At 40.3% G+C, this 23,087-nt stretch overlaps 1 protein-coding gene across 1 annotated transcript; it reads left to right on the top strand.

Moving 5' to 3' along the window:
• The first annotated feature begins 11,236 nt into the window (after nt 1–11,236).
• Nucleotides 11,237–22,615, top strand: rspo4 (R-spondin 4). Its single transcript, XM_018742250.1, has 5 exons — nt 11,237–11,341; nt 14,225–14,413; nt 15,029–15,166; nt 18,411–18,575; nt 22,515–22,615. Exons 1-5 carry the CDS (start codon nt 11,266–11,268, stop codon nt 22,613–22,615), a joined length of 669 nt encoding a protein of 222 aa, XP_018597766.1. The 5' UTR covers nt 11,237–11,265.
• Nucleotides 22,616–23,087: the final 472 nt, after the last annotated feature.

Here is a 23,087-nt window from a genome sequence, read left to right on the forward strand (position 1 = left end):
ATAAATACACAGATGTCACAGCTTATATTAAAACAAAACCAGAAGATGGTTCTAGAATTACAAACTTATTGACAGTAATTTAACTCGTAATTAAAGACAGCAGGCGTATTGAACTTTCTACTTGAAATTAAACAGCAAAAACAATGCATATTTCTGTTGATACCAAACTGCTGCTCTGCAAGCTGAATCAGGTCTTCCCTCTCATTCAGATTATGTTGTCTGCTAATGCTGGGAAGTCATGGTTTGTTTCCAGAATCAACCTTAGGGTTGTGGCTTTAAATACATACACACACACACACACACACACACATTTTCAGAACCGCTTGTCCCTTACGGGGTCACAGGGAACCGGAGCCTACCCGGCAACACAGGGCGTAAGGGGAAGGGGACACACCCAGGACGGGACGCCAGTCCGCCGCAAGGCACCCCAAGCAGGACTTGAACCCCAGACCCACCGGAGAGCAGGACTGCGGTCCAACCCACTGCGCCACCGCACCCCCTGGCTTTAAATATATGGAGAATATCTTATAACTGCTAATCCTAACACAGGTCTTTGTGGTCCAGAGCCTGTTCCAGAATCTTGAGTCACAAGACAGGTACACACATATTCATGATGTGGATGGGCAGCACACATTCACACACTATGTGCAATTTGAAGTCACCGGTTCATCTGATCCACGATCATTTAAGTTGAAAGAAACTGACTAATTAACTGACTATTCTCCTGAATCACATGTCTTTGGACTGTGGGAGGAAACCAGAGCACTCAGAGGAAACTCACGTGAACTTAGGGAGAGTATATTACCTCCACACAGATGGAACTGGGACTGGAACCCACACCCAACTGCACAGCACAGGTGCTGTGAGGTGCCAACACTATCCTTGGTCACCCATAAACCAAATTCTGTGAAAATTTTTTTTTTACTGCCTGCGTTGTCTTGGAACAGTCTTGTCATAATATAGTACTGAGAAATTGATTTATGGTTACATATTATCTCTATTTTTACTGCTAGAAGTGTCGTATTGCAAGTAATCTACATTTCTGTTGAACATACAGTATATCCAGAGGTGGGTAGCATTGTCAAAACCAATACACAAGTAAAATTACTGTTTACTTAGGTTGGGGTTTATTTAAAACACTTGATTTGTAAATGTAAAAGTACTAAAAATGTGCTTGAGAAAAAGTACGAGTAAAAAAAACTACTCAAGTATTTTACTTTGTCAGCTTAATTCCTTACAAACACAACAGTACATTAAGAACTCAATTTTTTCCAAGTCCAAAGGCATTTTTACTGCTAATTCACAATCAATCATATCTTAGTAATACATACTGTATGTCCTTCAATGTATTCTCTGGCTAGGTTATGTAAAAATCTCAGCTAAAGCCATAATAAAACATTTTCTGTAAGACTTTTTAAATTATTTTTTGTTAATTTCAGACATCAAAATTAATTTAAAATTACTAAAAAAAACTTTATTGTTTCTAAAACCTCCTCTATCCTGACAGTTGACTCATTTGTATAAGCAAGTGCAGTGCTTGTCATTTTCTGGCCACTTTCAACTTTCACACTTATCTGTACAGTGAAAGAAATTAATCATGAAGACTTTGATTTATTTGTCGGTTTGGCTTTGTAAAAGTCTTGCATAAAGCTGTACTACATAAAATAATGTTTTATTTTTATTTTGATATTTTCATTAACTTTGAACTACATTAAAATTAAAACTAAATCATATAAAAATAAACATACATTGTCTCCACACACTGCTATTTACTGACTGTAGACTGATTTGGCAATGATGAATGAAATTCACAGAAGGTGTCAGCTGTGCAAAAATGTCACAATTGCTTTTAGTCTGGATGATTTTAAGAAGCAAAAGTTAATACATGTCAGAAATTCAAAAGTAACATGAAATGCAACTATGATGCTTTCAGAAAATGTTAATGATTCTCTAGATGTACACAATCTCCTTACATTTGACAGGATGGCCAAGGGTAGTGTGGTGCTTAGAAATGTTGCCTTGTATTTAAAAGACTCAGGTTTGAATCCTACTACATGTTGAAGTAAACAAAATAATTCCCCTAAGCGGCTTTGGTGAAAATGACCCATATGTATAAACGGGTAAATAATCAGTAATAAAATATGTAAATAAGTAAACAAAGGTAAATGTAAGTAACTCTGCAAGCTGCTATGAGAAAGGGATCAAATGAATGTTGAACAACCCAATGCCATTACATACTTACAGTTTACAACTGTCATCATAATATTTTGCCAGAAATGGAACTTGGTGATTTCTCTTTAAAATAACTTTAGCTTAATTTAGAATGCTGACATTTTGTACACGGTGAATTGTAATAGTATGTTGAAATTTCATAATATAGTATTAATAGTAACGGGGGTGCGGTGGCGCAGTGGGTTGGACCACAGTCCTGCTCTCCAGTGGGTCTGGGGTTTGAGTCCCGCTTGGGGTGCCTTGTGATGGACTGGTGTCCTGTCCTGGGTGTGTCCCCTCCCCCTCTGGCCTTATGCCCTGTGTTACTGGGTAGGCTCTGGTTCCCCGCGACCCTGTATGGGACAAGCGGTTCTGAAAATGTGTGTGTGTGTGTATTAATAGTATAGTATTTATCAGCGTGTTTGGAAGTCATAGATTGAAGATGGTTGCTCTTTTTCAGAAAACTGAGAAGCTGTTAACAAAGGTCCAAACTGGGCTCATTTTGAAGATCTCTGGGCAGAAGATCTGGAGCAAGAAGAAGGTCGAGAAGAGCCAGACTCAAGAGGCTGGACAGGCGCCCATTCTGGGTTCCCTCAGTAAGGCCTCTGGCTGGCAGAGGTCCCGGCTGCTGCCTACATAGAGGGCTCCTCTCTCAATCTGTGTACTTACTTATTATGTACACAGATTTACTTTGGTTAAACCTTTAAAGGGCATTACAAAACTAAATTAACTAATGTGTCTCACCTGAAATGCCTGACTATTATTTAGCGAATGGATTCTATTGTCCTGTGCTTCAGCTTTCCTTTATTCAAATTAGATTTGTGTTGATGCCAAGACGACTGATACCCACCATGACTGAACCAAACTGCTTAAGGTGCTTAACCTCATAAAACTCAACCAACTTAGTGCTTTGTGGGACTGATGCATAACAAGCATGTTTACAGAGAAATTAATGAAAAGCCTATATTTTAAGGCCTGTCTCTCCTTTGATTACTCCTTGCGTACTGTGTCACGGGATGGAATGGTTTCTCTTTGAACTGTATTTGTAGCTCCAATTAGCATTAACAGAAAGACAGACGAGTCAGACTTTGCCACGAGTGAAATTTCATCATCTGGTAGGAGTTTTCTAGTTAGCTACCAGTGCTGATTTTGACATACTTTCCTAAGTAAAAGCAGGTTGTGACTCATCGTCCATCCCTTCTAAGGAATATCCAGAAGAGGTAAGAACAGTAGGATGCAGACTGGAGATGGTCTTTAGAAAATTAACAGACAGAAGCTGAGCACAACATATTGGAGCATATTTTACCTATCAGAGACACCTGATAGAATTGAATTGTTGTGGGAGAGGTCCCTTCAGTAGTTTCACACACACACACACTGAAACCACTTATCCCAAGGGGAAGTCATGGCAAACCGGAGCCTAATCCAGTAACACAGGGTGCAAGGCTGGAGGGGGAGGAGACACACCCAGGACAGGATGCCAGTCCATCGCAAGGCACCCCAAGCTAGACTCGAACCCCACATCCACCAGAGAGCAGGACTCAGCCAAACCCGCTGCACCACTGTTCCCCCCCCCCACAGTGGTTTCAGTGGAGCTGTAATCCCTTCATTCAACATCTGCTGAATATGCCAGTGGATTCTGATAAACTCAGTACATAGATTGTACAGTATGTACAACTGCAAGGTTTCAGTTTAGAGCAAATTTTCATGCATAAAATATGAAAAAATAAAATAATTGTAATTTCTTATCTAACTGGTAAATACAGATAGTGTAGTAAATACAGGAAGTATAGATTTTTAAGGAGCATTTAATTATGTAATTGTGTATGTAATTGAGCGTGATTATCAGTAATGAACTGCATGTAAAACATTTGCTTAATCACTGTTTGACTGTATTATGTCTTTATCAGATTGAGAAATGCTGAGTTGTTGGGTTTGCACTTATATTTCCTTTGTACTTTGTTATGTGAGCATACTTTGAAATCTGAATAGGTGTGAAGACATGGTGAACACATTCCTGTTCCGGTTACAACTTGGATCCACTCATTGCATTCAAAGGCAAATCAGGAGCACAGCATCATGGTACTGCTTTAAATGACACTTTTCACCTCATAAAGCAGCATTTTCTTTACAAGGTTAAGCTACTTATAGTGATTTAGATAGCTAGGTAATTTTTACTGGGGCAATTTAGAGTAAGTACCTCGCTCAAGGGTATTACACCAAGAAGTGTGATTCAGACATGACAAATTTTAGTTCAGAGATGGCAGCTCTAACCATTAAGATACCTGCTGCCCCTTCTTCTAGCAGGCAGCTGGGATGGCGTGTGTAATGTCATCACCTTTCTTACTATGTGCCACTGACAGCCAAGTCCCCTGGCTGAAATCTCACAGAGCACTTGATTAAAATCTGTACTATTGTCTGGAGGACAAATTAGATGTGAACTGCAGGTTTTTGGTTTGTAGTTATAAAGCACACAAAACCTGACTCAGGAGATGATATGTACATATGTCCAAGAAGTATGCAAGATGCTGCAGATATGTGATATTAAAGATCCATGCGAATGAGATATTTTTTTCTGCATTGCAGTGGCTATGCGTCATTCCTTTTAAAATATAATGACTGCAGAACCCATGTTGTGATGAGTAGGACAGGCCAAACCTAGGGCCTAGAAGGCCTCAGAACAACAAAAGCCCAGGTGCACCATGTGTTACTCATTGAAAATGCTGTTGGCCGCCATGTAAATCTTCAAGCCTTTAAAAGTTCTTCTTCTTGTTCCTTGTGAATCGCTTTTTCTTCTCCATTCTTCCTCATTGATGGCTGGTCCATGGGCATGCCCTTGGGGATTCCTTCTGCAAAAGGGCAGTGTGTCATCTGTGGTGTGAAACAAGGGCCCAAAGAAAGATTAAATCTGGTGTTCCATAAATATTTGAATGGGATGGCTAACATAAAATTAAAAGCTTGGTCTAACATGGATCTTCCAAAAAAATTCCAACAGACAAAGGATGTTAACATGCACAAAAACTAAGAAAGCTTGAGAATAGTTTTCAGCCAGAACAAAGAAAACTAATAGAAGCACAATGTGAACAAATGCAAATATTGCATATTTCTGCATGACTGTCAAACTTCATGTAGTAAATTTTGTAAAGGTTATGTATCCATAATGTGTTGTGACTTGAGCTGATCCTTTGCTGAACTCTGAAAAATATTGGTGGTCTGGAAATAATTTAACAGGGAGTCCCGTTCTGTGTTCTGCCACAAATCCCTAAAATTCTCCCAGGGCTGAGCTGTAACTCTTCATCGAATAACTGACTTCCACATCAGAAACCATGCGGTAGGTTACCTTGTGGAATCTCTGACGCCTCCGTCTTTGTCATAGCTACACGTTACTTCTCACTGTCAGTTCTGTATTCTGTGACGGAGTTGCCCCTAGTAGGGTAAATTCTGCTTGGAGGTGGTAAATCCTACCCCCCCCGCACCTGATGGCATTTTATACGTTGAGGAAGCCAGACTGACAGTGACCTTTCCTCCAGTTTGCAAGGTTCAGGCTTTACAATATTGAACTGTTTTGGGAAAGCATGCGTTATAGAAACTGCTTAATTGAAACCGTAGCTTTTGTAGATATTTTTTTCATATTTCTACATTCTACATTGTGTCTGAAATCCTATGTGCGTGATTCAAGTTATTCGCTGCTCTTAAACTTGTAAACAGCATACCTACGTAAGGGCTCTTTGTATCTTTACCTATTATAAGCCATTTGCAGATGGTTTTGCTGCTTCATCTGTGTACAAATGAAAGCCTCTGTTTGTAATAATCCTTCAGTTTCATTTTTGAAAGGAGTTTCTACCATAGAATAAACATTAACACAGCACTTTTAATATCTTACTATCTCATCTCAAACCAAGTAACCATGATGCAACTTCGCTTACAGAGCAAAGTATTACCTTAATTTGATATGGTATTCTATCTTGTTTTATTTCTGACCTATTTCATGTTTGCATGGATAAATCTGAGAGATTATTGATATCTGGTGCATGTTTTACATTTGCATTTATACACTTAGCAGATGCTTTTCTCCAAAGCAATGAACATCTCAGAGAGCAATACAAAAAGTATATTACACCAACAGAAGGAGAGATATGGATGCAGAAATATGATTCTTGAGTAAAGTCAATTTGTTTCACACTGCCATGTGAACAAGTATATATTACAGAAGTACCTGCATAGGCCTTCAATTATTATAGTTATTAAAAATTGTTAAATGTAACAAACACAGCATTTTTTGAGCATTGACGAGATCTATATATGTATGTTGTCATATATACTAGAGGTTAAAATATTATTGTGTAATGGAATATGTGCTGTACATACCCATTTTATGGCACTTTTTAGAATGGGGAGAGTAGTTAATGGATGTGGATATTCAGCGTGTGGGGACATAACTACATGGCTAAAGATGTCTTGCATACATCCAGTATTCTTCCAGTGAAGAGAGTATTAATTTGCAGCAACTGGGGATATTAAAATGTCACAGGGATCTTAGCATTATTTGGTTATTGTTTACCTGATTTGTGCTTGTCAGTGTAGTTTAAACATCTTTGCTGACTTTTTTCTTTCGTTAACTGTTTCAACCAATGAGCCAGTGCTTACTGTTATTTATAAACTTTTTTACCAGAATGTCATTGTGTTTGTTGATGATTCACCCAAGTGACCATCCAATTAAGAAGGACAGTAAATGTTACCCAGGAATAGGTGCTGCAAGAGGGTGATGTGTTCCCTCAATGTTTGGGTAAGCCTTATACATATACAGTGTATATATATATATATATATGTATATAACTTCACTGAGTGGTACTGATAATATTTTTTTCACCTCAGAATACCTGAAAAGCTCTTACTGCACTGAACCCATGCAAAGGTTGACCCCAATGCAGGATAATGACAGGAATTTTATAAAAAAGGTAAAGCATGGATTGTAGAACCAAAAGTTTTCATATGACTTTAGCTGAGATTGGTTAAAGGAGTAGACCATAAACATAACAAGCTGTGACCAAAGGATCAGTGTCTCTTCTATATCGCTAAGCTCAGCACATACTATTAGTACCTGTGTCACATCCCACGGGGTCACTGCCCCTCCTGGTCAGAGGCGGCGCCACTCAGTGCCGCTAGCTAACGCTTACCTATCACCTCACAGTCTCGTAGGACATGGAGGTATAAAAGGAGCCAGCGGAGCAGAACTAGTCGCGGATTCTTAATCAGCAGTTCTCTTGTGCTTCGTTGGCGATTGGTAGTCTCTTGTTCCCTCAGTTTGTTTCCTAGGTGTGCATGTTCCAGTCCCGAGTGCCCGTCCCGTCAGTTCCTGCCTCTTGTTCTTCAGTCCTGGTCCATCGTTCCTGTCCGGTATTTCGTCACGTCTCAGGGTTGCGGTCAGACTCACAGATTAGCGTTTCACTGTTCACCGTAGTTCCAACACCGTGTGTGTTTCCTGGTCTCGTGTTTCTTGTTTCACTTCCACCGAGTGTCTTACAATACTCACTGTACACGTCTAACCTCACACTGCACGTGAAGTCATTATATATTTCGTCTGTGTTTGGACGTAATAGCAACGCGCGTCCGTGTCGGACTCCCGTCCGGACGCTACAACCTGGCTAAGATACATGAATAATCATGATGTTCCCCTCAGAGGAATATGGGGAAAAGTTTGTTTTTACCAAAAAAAAAAAAACTGATTTTATTTCTGCAGTGCTTTGTATTGCAAAAATAGAAACTAAGAGATCAAACACACCAACTGGCTTTGCCAGGGAAAACATGTGACATAAGACATATTTGCTATTTCCTGACCTGCTAGTTGCAGAGGTGGGGACAATTTGTCTCACAGTACCACATCGGTACTTGTTGCTGGATAAACGGCCAGTTGTGTCAGATACAGGGTTGGCATGCAACATAATAATTCCCGCAGGTATCACTGCAAAGGAGTTTTCAGTATTTTATGCAAGGATCTAATAGGATTTTAAAATTATGTCCAAAGAATTTACCAGCCGCTCATTCAGAGACCTGGGAAATTGTGAACAATTTAGCTTGTTGTGATGTTGAATGGGTGTTATTTTAGCTCCCTGAGAGAAAAACATTACAATTGTTTACTCTGATGCTGACAGAAGTATATACTGCATTTTTAAAGTGTGCCAAGCAGTAACACATCACCTGTTTTGCAATACTGTAGATCCAAACCACAAGGAACATGTCCTAGACATCATTCACATTATTAAATTCCAGCTGATAAGGATAAGGATAAAATCTTTTCTACCTCATCTGGCATATTAAATACAGTTTGTAGTAGATTTATAGACAGGAGGTTTTCATTCATTTTTATTGAAAACAGTATGTACATCTAGGTAATAGTCAGTATGTACATCTGAGTGTCATCATAGAAAAAGAAGCCCATAATTAGAAATAAAATGTTGATATTATATTATCCCCCCGAGAGTAAACCAGTGCAATACACAACGCTATTTAAATTTATATTTATAACTATTTATCACATCATATCTCTTACTCACACTCTCTTGCATTTGTATAGAACATACCTGTACATACATACAATGTCTAGTGACTATTTTTGTATATTGGATACCTTATATTTTTATATATTTTTTAATCCTTCATTCACACATTCTATGTTCTTATCTGTCATTCTGTCTGTGCTGTGGAAGTTTCTGTCACCAAGACAAATTCCTTGTATGTGTGAACATACTTGGCAATAAAGCTCGTTCTGATTCTGATTCTGATTCTAATTATAAATGGATTTCCTTAGCTGTAGATGGGAAGTAGTATGAGTGTCGGCACCGAAGCCTGGGGAAGCCCAGTTTTCAGATGTTTCGACGCTGAGAAGGTAAGTTCCTGAACAAGGCAAGGCCAAGGGTCGAGACTGGACAGTGCGAATCTTGAGCTGCTCCAGTAGCAGAGTGTAATAATAATTATAATTATTCTTATTTGCGTGTGATCCGAAATGACACTAAAGCAGAGAAGCATTGTTACAGAACTTCTTACAGAACAAGTATGTCATGACGGCAGTAAAGGGAGTTTCTCTTTGCGCAGGGAACAAACGAGACTGAAATGTTTGAAGTGTAATCTTTCGGAGAGGATCAAAGGAACAAACGTCGTCACTGCGTTCACTACGCTTTTGTCAACCACATGCAAACTTGTGTCCTCCCATCTTACTTGCATTTACAGTTATTCTCGACAAAAGCAAATCTTTTCATGACAAAAACACATCTTTTCTTGTACTACATGAGCCTGAGGGAACCGTTAAAAAAAAACACTAAAAACAGACAGCAGTTTTTGGGGTTTACAGTTAAATAATCATTCATCCAAATTACACACATCATTACCATTTTAACAGAAGAATGAACTGTTGGAAATAGCATATCGCGCGTGAAAAATAATTTATGGAAACCACAATTTGTCAATAAAAAAAAGTTGTGTGTAAATATTAATATTTGCAATAATAATATGATGAAATAACATGCACAAGTTATATTCTACCCTGCAAAAAAATTTCATTTTAAGGAGAATCTTCCTGTATAACGAGAAAGATGACTCGGTGCTCGGAGAGAATTAATAAAACAGCCCAGTTTTTATACTCTATTATTTACTGTGTGTATGGCGGCGGAACGCGCACACTAAATCAGAGCACCGAAGTGCGGGGCAAAAACTCGCGGAAATAATCACTATACACAGCTATAATAATCTGCATTTGTTTTCTGTACATGACTTAAATATAACACAATTAAATCCATTTTTACTACTCAGCCTGACTTTTCGCGAAATACCACGGGAATGATACACTTGAACAAACCCTCGTTTATATTAAGAGCCTTTCTACTTTACATTAACACTGCATCTCATTTACAGACACATTTCAAATTCAGCGACATGTAAAAATGTATGTAAAATTAATACCGACACTGACTGTTTAAGATAACTACGGGCAGAAAACAGCAAATGCGTGTCTTTTGCTTGCACGACCAGGATTTCTTTGAAGTCAAAGGGTTCTGTTTTTAAAAACGTTTTTCTTATATTTTACCTGGATTTTTTTTGTATAAATAGCAGCATGTAAATCAAATAAAAGCACACAAGATGGCTTTTCTCTATAATCTATCTATCTATCTATCTATCTATCTATCTATTTCATTTAGGGTCTTCATGCTTTCAGTAATTTCAGATTTGCTTCATTGTCTTATGGTAACAGAAGAAAAATCAAGGGAAAATAAAAAAGAAATAACTGTGGGAAAAACCGTCCTTTATTAATCAATTCCGAACCTTAGTGGATGTCACATGAATTCCAACTTCATCAGAACTTTCAACAGGTTCGCGTCATTTCTTTCCAACCAACCTACATTATAGTTTACGGAAGTAACAACATAAACATATTTTAAATTATCGTTCACACCGAATGCTAGCTTCCTACTTTATTTTAAAGCACAATATTTGTTTTCTTATAGTTAGAGAGAACAAAATTGCCGCACACACACACACACACAGAACAGCGAGAAGGCGGTCGAGAGCCGGCGCCGATGATCATCATGTGTCAGTCAGTCAGTCAGTCAGTCAGTGTGTTCGCTGTGCTCACTCACGTCCGCTCTGCGCACAGAAAAGAGCACAGGGCAACGGGCAGACGCGTCCTTTCCTCGGACAGCCGCGGACACTCGCGCCCCGTGACGACACGTGGTCCGTGGCGCGCGCTGGGGATGCGGCGGGAGGCTGCGCTGTGAGCTGTGCGCTGGCTCCGGCCCCGACACTGAAGGGTTAACCCTGTGGGTGATGTGAAGTCAAAGCTCAGCTCTGCCTGTAAATCTCTGCTCTGGCGGTTTCACCCTGGAGTGAACACACTAAGGAGGCTACAGGAGCCGGAGGTCTCAGACGCGTTCTGCAGCCTTTTCGTCCTCTGCTGTCCTCTGCTGTCCTCTCCTGACCTCTCCTGTCCACTCCTGACCACTCCTGTCCATTCCTGTCCACGGATCTCCTCAGATGTCCTGAAAGCTGTCCTACTTCGCACAGATGCATTTGCGACTTCTGTCCATACTTCCTCTGCTGAGCTGCGCAGTGATGTTAAACCCCGCAAGAAGAGGACCTGGTGAGCTTATAAGTGATGATCATCATGTGTGTGTTTGTGTGTGGGTTAAGTGCAAAGTGTGTTTATTAAGCGCAACACTTATGTTGCTCTTTCTGTCTGTACTGATGCCATCAGGTGTCTTTTTATACAACCTTACAACACTGTTGCCATCTTTCTGATTTCTCTTTTTCACATTTTGGCATATGATGGGCTGCCAAACACTTTGTCAGTATCTGGGCTGGAGAGATTGCAAATTGCGTTATCAGTGTCTGAGTTGGACAGATTCAGTGCACGAAGATGTGTCTGATGTCCTCTTCAAATTGCATGTCAGTCATATACTGGACGTGTATGCAGTTCTAAACGCAGCACTTTTTTTATATGAGTGTAGAAACCTGTATCAGGTCTCATGTTCAACATTTCTTCTGAGACAGAAGGAAAATTAAGGCTAAATTCATGCAACAGGTAAAAAGAATTTTCGACAATAGAAGCTGTGCAGAAAGTCACAATATATATTATATATAGAGTATATTTATAGTGACTTTCTGTTTATATATATATATGTTTGGAGTTAGGATATTCCTCTAGTAAATTTTTTCAGGGTTGCTCATTTGCTAACTTGTCACAATTCAGTTGTGTGTTGAATTTTCTCCATTGCTAGCTGGGTAATATCCACAGTATAGGGCAAAAATTTTGCAGTGTCGACTGGTGTATTACTGCAGTGTTTACTTCTTCTGTTGCTCCTCTGCACTTTCGCTTGGATGAACTGCCTCAGAGTTCTGTGCATCCTAAAATTAACTCCATCACAGTTGAATTAACTTGGCTGATTTCACTGTGTAGATCTGTAACTTGGGTATCCAACCACATTTCCTGAACAAAGGTATGAGAACAACACGATATTTACATGCGTTCACCACTGGGGTCTTGTGGAAGAAGCTGGAGATGGCACAAAGTCCCGTAAAGTAGTGTTTCAATTTTCAGATCTGCTTCCACAAGCAAGTGCCATACATATAGTGTCACAATTTATGGCTCTGCAGTTCACCTACAACATGGTGGTGTTGTGCTGTGCTAAGTATATTTATTTACATTTACATTTATTCATTTAGCAGACGCATTTCTCCAAAGTGACGTACAGCTCAGAGAAAATACAATTTGTGCATTACATTAGGAGAAAGAGAGACATAATTGCAGACGTGTGATTCTTAAGTAAACCTAGTTTTTTCTTTCCACTTGATGCACCGATCTTCATCGCACGAGTAGGTGCATAAAACTCAGGATAGACGAATCCTGATCACCTTCCTACAATTTTTTTTTTAAAAGGTACACAAACCGTAAAGTAAAAGTGTGGAAATAAAAAGTGGAATTAGTGTATACTGTTCAAATACAGTCGAATAAGTTGAATTTTCAGACAGGTACTTATTCTACCCGTGACAAAAATATGTAACATGAAGTCGGAGCAAATATCAGCATTTGTAAAGAAACGAATCCATTTGCCTGCTGGGAAGATAGACTGACCCAGATGAGTGGTGGGGAACATGGTGTAATATGTCTCTTTTTCTGAAACATAATAATAGCTATAAATACTGCAAAAATGTCCAAATTCTATCACTAGGAATAATGAAAAGATTAGAGGTTACTTTAGGAACCAAAGGACAACTACTTTAAACTGGGGCGGTGCAATCATCGAAATGCGGACCCTTATTACGAGAACAAACTTTGAATTGAATTAATTCAGCCAAAGGCTCTTTTCTCCCACACAGCAGAATATCATGCAGGAGACGAGAATTTTCCCAGAGACCCTGTATACCACACAGCAGGCTTTGGGAGTGCAGCTCTGTTGTTTTTAGGGTTGGAGCTCTTATTGGCCACTGCTGTTTCTCCTTACAAGAGCGAAAGGTTTAAATGTGGTCTGCATTTAAAAACGATCACTGTTAAGAGTTATTCACATGCAAGGTGTTCAGCCCTTTTTTGATGTTTATGCTCAATGTCACGAGGAAGTAGAACATGTTTCTGTGGAAAGAGTTGGGCGCAGTTTGTGTGTGTTGCCCTGATACGGGCATGAAGGCAGTTAGTTCACTGGCTCTGCGCTGTGGCTGCATTTTTATTTACTTTTATCATTTAGCAGATGCTTTTCTCCAACGCAACGTAAAACACCACAATTATTGACCGGTATTTAGCTAACATCTTTGTCCAGGCTCACTTCCAGTGCCAGATACATTGCACTAAACAAACAAATAAACAAACACACACACACACACACACACACACACTGACTGACTGAAACCACTTATCCCAAGCAGGGTCGCATCGAGCCGGAGCCTAACCCAGCAACACAGGGCGTAAGGCTGGAGAGGGAGGGGACACACCCAGGACAGGATGCCAGTCCATCACAAGGCACCGCACCTCACATGGGATTCAAACCCCAGACCCACCAGAGAGCAGATACAGGCCAAACTTGCTGTGCCACTGCACCCCACCTACACTAAACACTCTACAGTCATTCCCACTTTATATGGCAAAGCAATGTAACACACATGCACATGTACACATTATTTTATATAACATATCTTTGGATTGTGAGAGGAAACCAGAGTACCAGAGGAATCCCACATGAACAGGAGGAGAACATGCAATCTCTTCCCAGACCAATCTGGATTCAAACCCACATCCAAAGCCACAGCCCAGGATATTCGAGGAACCAGCGCTATGTTGACTATCACTACAGCACTTCACTAAATTGGAAGTTTAAATGCATTATTGATAGCAAAGCAATAAAATCGGGGTTAAAAGAAGAAAAAACCGGGGTAAGGAAAGAAACATTTTGTTAAGTTAAAAATAACTGAATAGTGGAAAGAAGACTATTATTTTACTGTGAAAAAGGTAAGCTGTGGACATGTGTTTGTGCAGCCAACAAGGACGTGTCTGAAGACTGCAGGTCCTGTCTGGAGTGTTCCCGCGACAATGGTTGCCTGAGCTGCCCCGGGAAGCTGTTCCTGTTCCTCCGCAGAGAGGGCATGTGGCACCACGGGTCCTGCTTACATTCTTGCCCTGCGGGCTACTATGGTGTACGTGGCCAGGACATGAACCGCTGTATGAGTGAGTCTGCTGTACTGCGCTTTTAAGATTTTTATTCTATACCTCTGCCATGTGAAAAGGGGAAAAAAATATTTATCCGGCATTACAAGCTGTCACATTGCTTAAATTAAGAACTCTGAATTAATCTGAAAGCTGCCTGTTCAAAACCTATCTGCATACCTGCTCTACTGCAACCCTTTAACAAGGTACTTTCTCTGAAATACTCTGGTGAAATACCTAGCTTTTTATATATTTTCTTATAAATTACATATAAAAGCATCATCAATTGTGAAATTTCTTAGATTTGAAGAATTCATAGCAACCTTTTGTTTTACATTTACACATAAAAGATTATTACATTTTTCTTTCATTGTTACATATCACACCTTGACTGAAGCTGCTGGTCCCAAGTGGGGGTTGCAGCAAGCCGGAGCCTAACGTGGCAGCACAGGGCAGGGGGGATACACCCAGTGTGTCACAAGACATCCCAAATGGGACTTGAACCCCAGACCCACCAGAACACAGCCACAGGCCAAACCCACTGCACCACCACACCCCCTTTCTTATATGTCTCAGAAAGAAAAGATGCCATCTAAAACAATGTTACTATTAATAGAGCTGATCTATACGTTTCAGAATGCAAAGCTGCCAATTGTGAGAGATGCTTCAGCAAAGACTTCTGCACGAAATGTAAGCGGAGCTTCCAGCTGTTTAAAGGGAAGTGCCTGCGCAGCTGTCCTGATGGCACATTTCCACATTTAACTGATTGCATTGGTGAGTTTTCTGCTTATACCTTATCCAGACAATCGCATTTTTTGCATCCACAGTGTATTTATGGCTAAGCTGAGACGACTATTACACTCGCTTTTTTATACTGCACTCTTTTTGATTTAGTGTTCCTGAGAAAATAAATTTTCCTGTTCTTATTATTCCCAGCCTGCAGATGTTTACCTTTAGCAGTGTGAAATTTCATTGAACAGCTTCTCATCTTGCTTTCGGATTTGTTTCAATGCCACAGAACAGCGTCATCTTAGCACTTTGCCCTTCACCGTATTTTTGTATCGCAAGATTCTCTTGCTGGTCTTTGAGCTTTTATGGAAAATTTCAAAAGAAATTCTGCGTACAAGAACTTTTTTCATTTTACCCTGAATCTACTGAGTGGGGCAGCATGGTGACACAGCGAGTAGCACTGCTGTCTCAGACTGCCTGGATGGTGTGAGAGGATGTGGGTTTGATCCCTGCTCAGTCTGTGTGGAGTTTGCATGTTCTCCCTCTGTCTGTGTGGGTTTCCTCCAGGGGCTCTGGTTTCCCCCCATAGTCCAAAGACATGCTGTTCAGGTTCCCCCACAGTGTGTGAGTGACAGAGAGGGAGTGTGTGTGTTCCACTGATGTATGGATGAGTGACCCAGTGTAAGTAGTGTATCTAGCAGTGTAAGTCACCGCAGTGAATAAGGTGTGTGGGCTGGTAACACTACATAGGATGTTGCTTTGGACAAAAGCATCTGCTAAATCAATAAATAAATGTAAATGTGTATATAATTCCGTGGTGGCCCGTTAAAAACAATGGCAGCAAATTACTCATTTCCCAACTGAAAGCATGACATGTGCACCAACTTGGCTGAGGTGAACACAGTGAACACCTCCTCTGACATGCATGTGCGTACCCGCCCATCTGTTCTTACACTGTGGGCCACAGGCTTTATGGGTGGTGCAAAATGCTTCCACTTCCTCAAGCTATTCTGGCACCCGTAGGTGTCGTGGGGAGTGGTTTGTGAGGTATTCTGGGGACTTGAATCCAGGTCCCAGTCCTAAGAACTAAGACACAGAGTAATTTACCAGCATACCACAAGAGAGGCCGAAGGACTCCAGTACGTATTTGCATCCGATTTCTGTATTTCTGCCTAACAGACGTGACCGAGTAATAGAGTGAATGAGTTTAGGTAGAGTAATTGCCACGGGTGGTTTTGAAGTGGTAAGTTTAATTCAAGACAGTCTGAAAGACGGGGTGTGCAATCACACTGGCCTGCCCACAGCTTTTTTTCTTGTGTCATTTAGATTGTATTTGTACCCTGTTAAGGTTGGTATCCATGCACATAATAACATTTTTAAATGTGGAACGAACATTGTCAGTGTAATATATACACACAGGACAGAATAAAATACCGGGAGAGACGTATGAATCTCTGCATATATGACTAGTTGGTGGAATATTAATCCACGTATCACACAACACTTCTGATCTTTGATCGTGAGCATGATTTATAACTTGATGACAGATAATTTTATTACTGAAACTATTTCTGTTGCGCACAACAGTTATGCTGGAAAGTCAGCATTAGGTGTTGGTAGCTCTACTCTGGTGACTCTTCGGTGACCCTATAGCATGAGAGAAGACGGAATAATTCTGAAGAATATGGACACACTTTCATAGCTCACTTTCACAGCGTAGAACAGTGCCTTAAGGCATAAGGTAGTGGTTTTCACTAAACTTGGAAGGTTAAACAAACAAGCATCAGGGAATGGTAAAAGAGGGAAAACCACCAACTTCAGGGAAGAGCATGCTGTGCACTAAATGTGCTGCAGCTGTAAGGGAAACTTCTCGCAGCTGCGTGCAGAATGCACTTCAGCTGTTTGAATGGTGTGCGTTCGTGTGCTTGGTAAAGTAAGGCTCCATGCAAAATATATGAAATAAATATAATAACGCCAAATATTCAGGAAGGGGTAAGACAATGGAAGCTGGGCGGCGTTTTTCCTCCCAGGACTTAATATGGCAAGCTGGAATACAAGGGATGATTTTCTTTTGGGGTGCTCATTTTCAGGGTCAAATGTGCATAAACTGTACACTTCAGACTTTTAAAATTTATGAACGTCAGAGTTTTTTTTTTTTGTTTGCTAATTAGTAGTTCTACCATGAAGCCGGAGGTATCATTCACTCAAACAGTAGGAAGATGGAAAAGGCAATCCTGTATGTATGGTTCATTTTTTACATGATTTAATGGTAAAGAAGGTCCCAAGCATACGGAGAGAACCTTGAATCCGGCTTTTTTTCTTCTTTGTATAATTCTTCTGTTTCTGTACTCTTTAAAATGCTCTCTGGAAATGATTCCCTTTTTCCAGAGGTTTGTGACAATCTACTTGTAAAATGTGCTGTAACAAATAAATGCAGTTGTTTAAATCATCTATATAAATCATTGTCTGGAGTAAATTTTTGGAACCCCTTTGGCAGACTGGAGTTGTCCTGATTTTAAATTTATGTTTTTATGGTGCTTAAACAGAATTAGCAATAAACACATGTTTCGAACTGAGATTGTAAATTCTTATGACAATATTTCACATACTTTTCTATTCTTTTTTCTTTTTTGGAAAAGGGAAAACAACTGGAGAATTTACCAGCCAGGTTTTGAGGTGTTTGAGGTGTGAACTTTACCTAAAATTTAGTAAACTGAATCTTTCATGCAGAACATTGCATTTATTAATAAATTTCTCTCTGAATTTCACTGTCACTATGCAACCATTTGTGTTTGGTTGTCATGGCAATTAAATGGATTAATGGAGAGAACAAATATATATGTGGAACTGAGAAGAATGTGGCATGATTTCTTTGTACGCATTTGAATAAAGATGCCAACTTTAAGTAACTTGGGGCTGTGAGTGAATAGTTTTGTCCTTTTTTGCCGTAAATATCATTTGCAACCACTGTACTGGCACTGACTCACTGCCACTTTATTTACATTTATCTATTATTTGCAGCTTGTGCTTATGCTTACTTTATGTTGTATTCTTTCCTCAGGGGCAACGTACAGTAAGTGAGTCTGTGGTCACCAAAGTCAGTAGGGTACAAATTACTGTTTTCTAATTTAGGATGTTCACAGCCCGCAGTGCCAACGCAAACGTTTGGTCTTTCAAAATTCAAAGACCTTTTACACTTAAAAGTAAAAAACAAAATAGAATACGTAATCATTAGAACTGTCTTTAGTGAAGCAAGAGCAAGGATAACTGTATCGGTGCTCTCTTTCAGAGGGCTGTCATCCGGGCCCCTGGGGTGAGTGGACCTCCTGTGAACACAAGGGACTAACTTGTGGCTTCAGGTGGGGGAGACAGAGCCGGACGAGGGCGTCCTCATCTCACTGTCCCGCTATTAGTGAAGACAGGAAGTGTCGGATGAAAAAGAGATGCCCTGCACGTAAGCCGTGACCTGCTTGTTTTGGGTATCGTTATAAGGATGGACTGTCACACGTAGGCCGTTCCGTCACGTCTCAACCAGGAAATGTATCTGAAATATTTCTGCAAGACAAAACAGCGAGGAATGAATGCTGTTTCTGTCAAAACACGGTGCACGTGGTTTTAATTTAGGAAACATGCTGCAGTGTGCTGTATTGCAGGAAGAGGTTTCTCTATTACTGGGTAGCAGCAATACGAGGATATTTCCAACTTGGTTTGTCTCTAGAACTCCATTGTACTCTCTGCCTCTATGCTACAGACAAAAATTTTTCAGTTATGACTCACTTTACACGCAATACATTTTTCCACTGCAGTATGCAATAATATTTTTAAACTACTTCATTCATTAATAACATAAACCACTTGTCTTAACATAGACATGTGAAGAACATGCAAACTCTGCACAGAGTGAGTTGGATTTAACCACACGGGAAGACATAGTTGGTAGCTCCGGCGCACCAAAACTACTCACTGTTTCACAGCGTAAACAGTAATGAATGAATGAATGAATGAATGAATGAATGAATGAGAACAATAATATTAAAGTAGGGATCGGAACTGCAGACTCAAAGTTACCGCTTTTCTGGAGAAAAGCCTCCATAAGTCATCCAGTGAGGAACGGTGAAGATATCGGCTGCTAGCCTGGTGCTAGCTGGCTAGCCTCTGTAGCGCTAACTGCATATAAACTAAGACAGGCTCACAGCTTAGGGCTGTTTGCTTGATTTTATTGCTGCTTTTAGCAAACTGTGTACTTATTTGATGATATATGGTGTCATTTGTGGGCTTGCATGTCAGCGCCTTATTAAGTCATCCATCAAACGTGATCAAAGCCATCTTTCTTCCGCTCTCAAACGACAGCCGTGCTCAGAAACGTGTCCTCCGGTAGCAAAGGGGACAAAGAGCTTTTTTCGCTCTCTTTCGATCGCGACGAAAACGGCACACGCCGTGTCTCCTTTCTTTGTCTTCGGAAAAGGAGATGGGAATGGGTTGTTGTTGAGAGAAATGACTTTATGCAGTTCTCTATGTGGTGTTATTATTGTGAACGTACATGTGTAGCGGATCCAGCTAGTGCCACATGTGGGACCACATGGAGAGATTGAGAGGCATTGTTTCATCCGTCACATGTTCAAGCATCAAAGAGCAATAGCTACTTTAAGTGGCTTGAATGGAAGCCCTCCTCATATCTGCATACTTCTCACATTTGTTTTTCAAAATTAAATAGTGGGAAATGGATTCTGTGAGTCATTGCAATGAACCGTGTGATACTAGACTTTCACGCAATGTTGCTAAGATTGCTGTACTCTAAAAACTGTGGAAATTGATCCCGGGAAACTTGAGAAATGCGTTTTACAGAAACGCATGCAGATATGTTTAGACTGGCATTTTCCTTAGTTTGACAGCAGACTCTGAAACAGAAACTACTGGAATAACTCTACTGTTATTAGATTCCGTAGCGTTCAAGAAAGCAGGGATGATTAAAAAATTAGGAATATTTATGTCTGCCAAGAACAGAAAATATCAAAAAGAAAGTCAGGCGAATCCTCTTTCTTGTCGATTGTGTCATAAGTTTGGATCAGAAACGTATTGGGTGTTGAATTTGTGCTCTCCGGGGGATGAACATATTCTATAACTGAGGATAACTGTGGTTGAGCAGTCATGTTTCTTTTGTTTTAACAACTGTCAGTGAACTATGAGAACATGGATCTTGCTCAATTCATATTTCTTAAAATGGCATATATGCATTTTTTAAATCTCCTCATATCTTTTTTATCCTGACTTTTCCATATTGCCTAAAACCTTCAGAATGCTGTGAACTAAAAATAAGTGGTATGTCTAACCTGACACACATTCAGATTTTGAAGTCTAACCACGTAAAATCTTTGGGTATCAAAGACGTGCATATAGAATGGAAAAGACATATAAGAAAAATGAAATCCTTCCCACCTGTTTTTTTTTTTTTAGAATGCCTCTTTGCTCTATGGCCACTCCCATTCTGAGTCAAGAATTGTACCTTTCCTTGTTTACAAAGCCTGGAGAGTCGTGTTGTGTACACAGATCTAGTAAGAGTGACTTCAGTGCTGCTTGCACACGTAGCCTGCTGGGTTTTCTTTACAGCAGCACCGCCTTGCACAGCACTGACATGAGGCTTTCTCTCCCCAAAAATGAAAGACAATAGCTTTATGGATTTTTCCAACAGCGAATGTCCTTAGGGAATAGACTGGCAGGTATTGCTGGTCTCTTTAGTAATCCCATGTTTGGATCAAAAACAGCAAGATATCAGCCAGAATGACCAGCTGAAACACATTGGGACTCTGCACAACCTCTGAAAAGGATTTCCAGAGAGGCCTTAAGCTGACAGTTAACGCTGAGTGGCTCGAACACAGAAACTTCAGATAATCCTGACGCGGCAAATGGGATCTCTTTTATATCTGGATGTTCACATCTAAAATGACAGGCAACTGACTGGTAGTAAAATACACCTACACATTTATTGTGAGTTTGAATGGAAAGCGTATGCTGAAAAACCAAATAATACAATATTCATATATATAAAATGCACAAAAAATGATAAAAAAAAACGATAATCGTTATACATTTTCACTAGGAGAGGATGCGGTTAAATTGAAATTTGAGTATCCTACTTTTGTGGTGCAAAAGTTGAGGATAGCTGTTCTGGTATTGTAACGTTCATTCGTTCTGCGACTTGAGTGAAAGAGTGCGAGGAAAGGGCAAAGCATCCGAGTCATAAATCGAGAACTAAACACAATCAGATGTCCCAGGGATGCTCTTGGAAGAACACGTGTGACGCCCTTTCATCAGAGCGTGGAAACGGCACGAGAGGCTCGCCGCCAGCAGCCTGGTGAACAGCAGTCCCACAAGCCCCCACCGCTATCGTGTGCTTTCCCTCCATTTTCATAATGGCCTCATTAAGTCTTAACAAAAAGGAAAACATTTAGCTTTTGTTTTTGTAAACAAAGTTCTGAGAACGAAAACAGTCATTCATGAGATCTCAAACAGCACCGAGTCACTTTGCAGCCCTGATTTCATTTCCCTTCCACAGTATCTGATCAATTCAGATACTCGGTGTGCAGGCTTTGCATTTTATTAAGACTGCATTGAAACAAAGTTTTGTGGATGAAATAACACAACGTAGTCACATAGCGGTTAATTGCATGGATGTGTAAACTGAACGTTTTAAGTTTAAGTCCTAGGAGGTTCTGTTTTGTGGTGTTTAATTTGAGTTTCTGCAGTGAAATATCCCCATTGTAACAATACAGAATTGTTATTTGTGTTGGATAAACGTGTTAGCCATGCAATGGCACAAATAATGCTTAAAGTCTAAACAATCATTCCTGTTCTTCCATGACAATTTAGAAGAATGGGAATGCTGAGAAACTTCAGACATGAGATGTTATTAGTCAGATGGTTGGTATTTTTTGACATAATGAGAGTGGTTCATATTCTCGGAAGGTATGGCACGAGCAGCCTGGAATGAGTTTTGTGGTGAACCCTTTGGGGAACACATGGAAGAAAGGAGGGATGGGACATGGGAAGAGAGATATGGAGCCACTAACATGGCAGTTGCTCAGGGTCACGTTTGACTACACAAAGCTCAACAAAGCAGGACTCATTGGACCCTAAGGTTGTCTTCTATTCACAGTGCTGTTAAGTGCTCAACAAACATGAATAAACTGTCATTCTGAGTTCCGTGAAACATGTCACATCAGCACACATCTTTCATTCACATTTAGTCTTTCTGCTCAAGTAATGCGAGAGGACGGACAATTACACGGACACATCTTGAGTTGGTTTTAAAGATCAGACCATTCAAGAAAGAACAAAGTATGAAATTGCCTTCGGAAATGGGGTTACAGGCAACAACATGTTCTTCCCTCAACAGAGAGAAGAGTGAACGAACGGAAGGGCAAGGGAAAGAGGAGACGGAAAGAGCAGAAGTTGCATAAGAACGCAACACTTGCGGAGCTGCCAGGAGCGACCTAAACGCAGACCAACCAGGACCGCAAACGGCCTTGAACGCATGTGGCTTTTATCAGTACAGGAATACCATCTTCTTGATGTTAGAATTGTCCCAGTTGCACCAAAACGATAACGACGGGATAATTATCAGTTAAATTGTCATCATCAAGTTGCGGCTATTTATTGTTATGATCAATGGCATCACATCTGAAGGTTGTAACGTGACTGCATTGATGGCTTTGGAAAACACACAGACAGGCAGGAACCGCATAGGAGATTTCGCATTTAACGACAGGAGAACATCTTTAAACTATTGGCATGCGGTTTCTAAGAGGTTCGACTTGGCGGTTTTTCCTCTTGATTCCGTGGAACGGGACATCCCCTTTGTCCCGGTGTTCCGATGATCTCTGTTTTCCCATAGTCAAATCTGCCGTGGCTGCTGAGGATTTAAGCTCAGCTCTGCGGCCCAAAGCAATGTGTGTCACCAACAGGCTCC

This window comes from Scleropages formosus, chromosome 22 (assembly GCF_900964775.1).
Source record: "Scleropages formosus chromosome 22, fSclFor1.1, whole genome shotgun sequence".
Lineage (NCBI taxonomy): Eukaryota > Metazoa > Chordata > Actinopteri > Osteoglossiformes > Osteoglossidae > Scleropages > Scleropages formosus.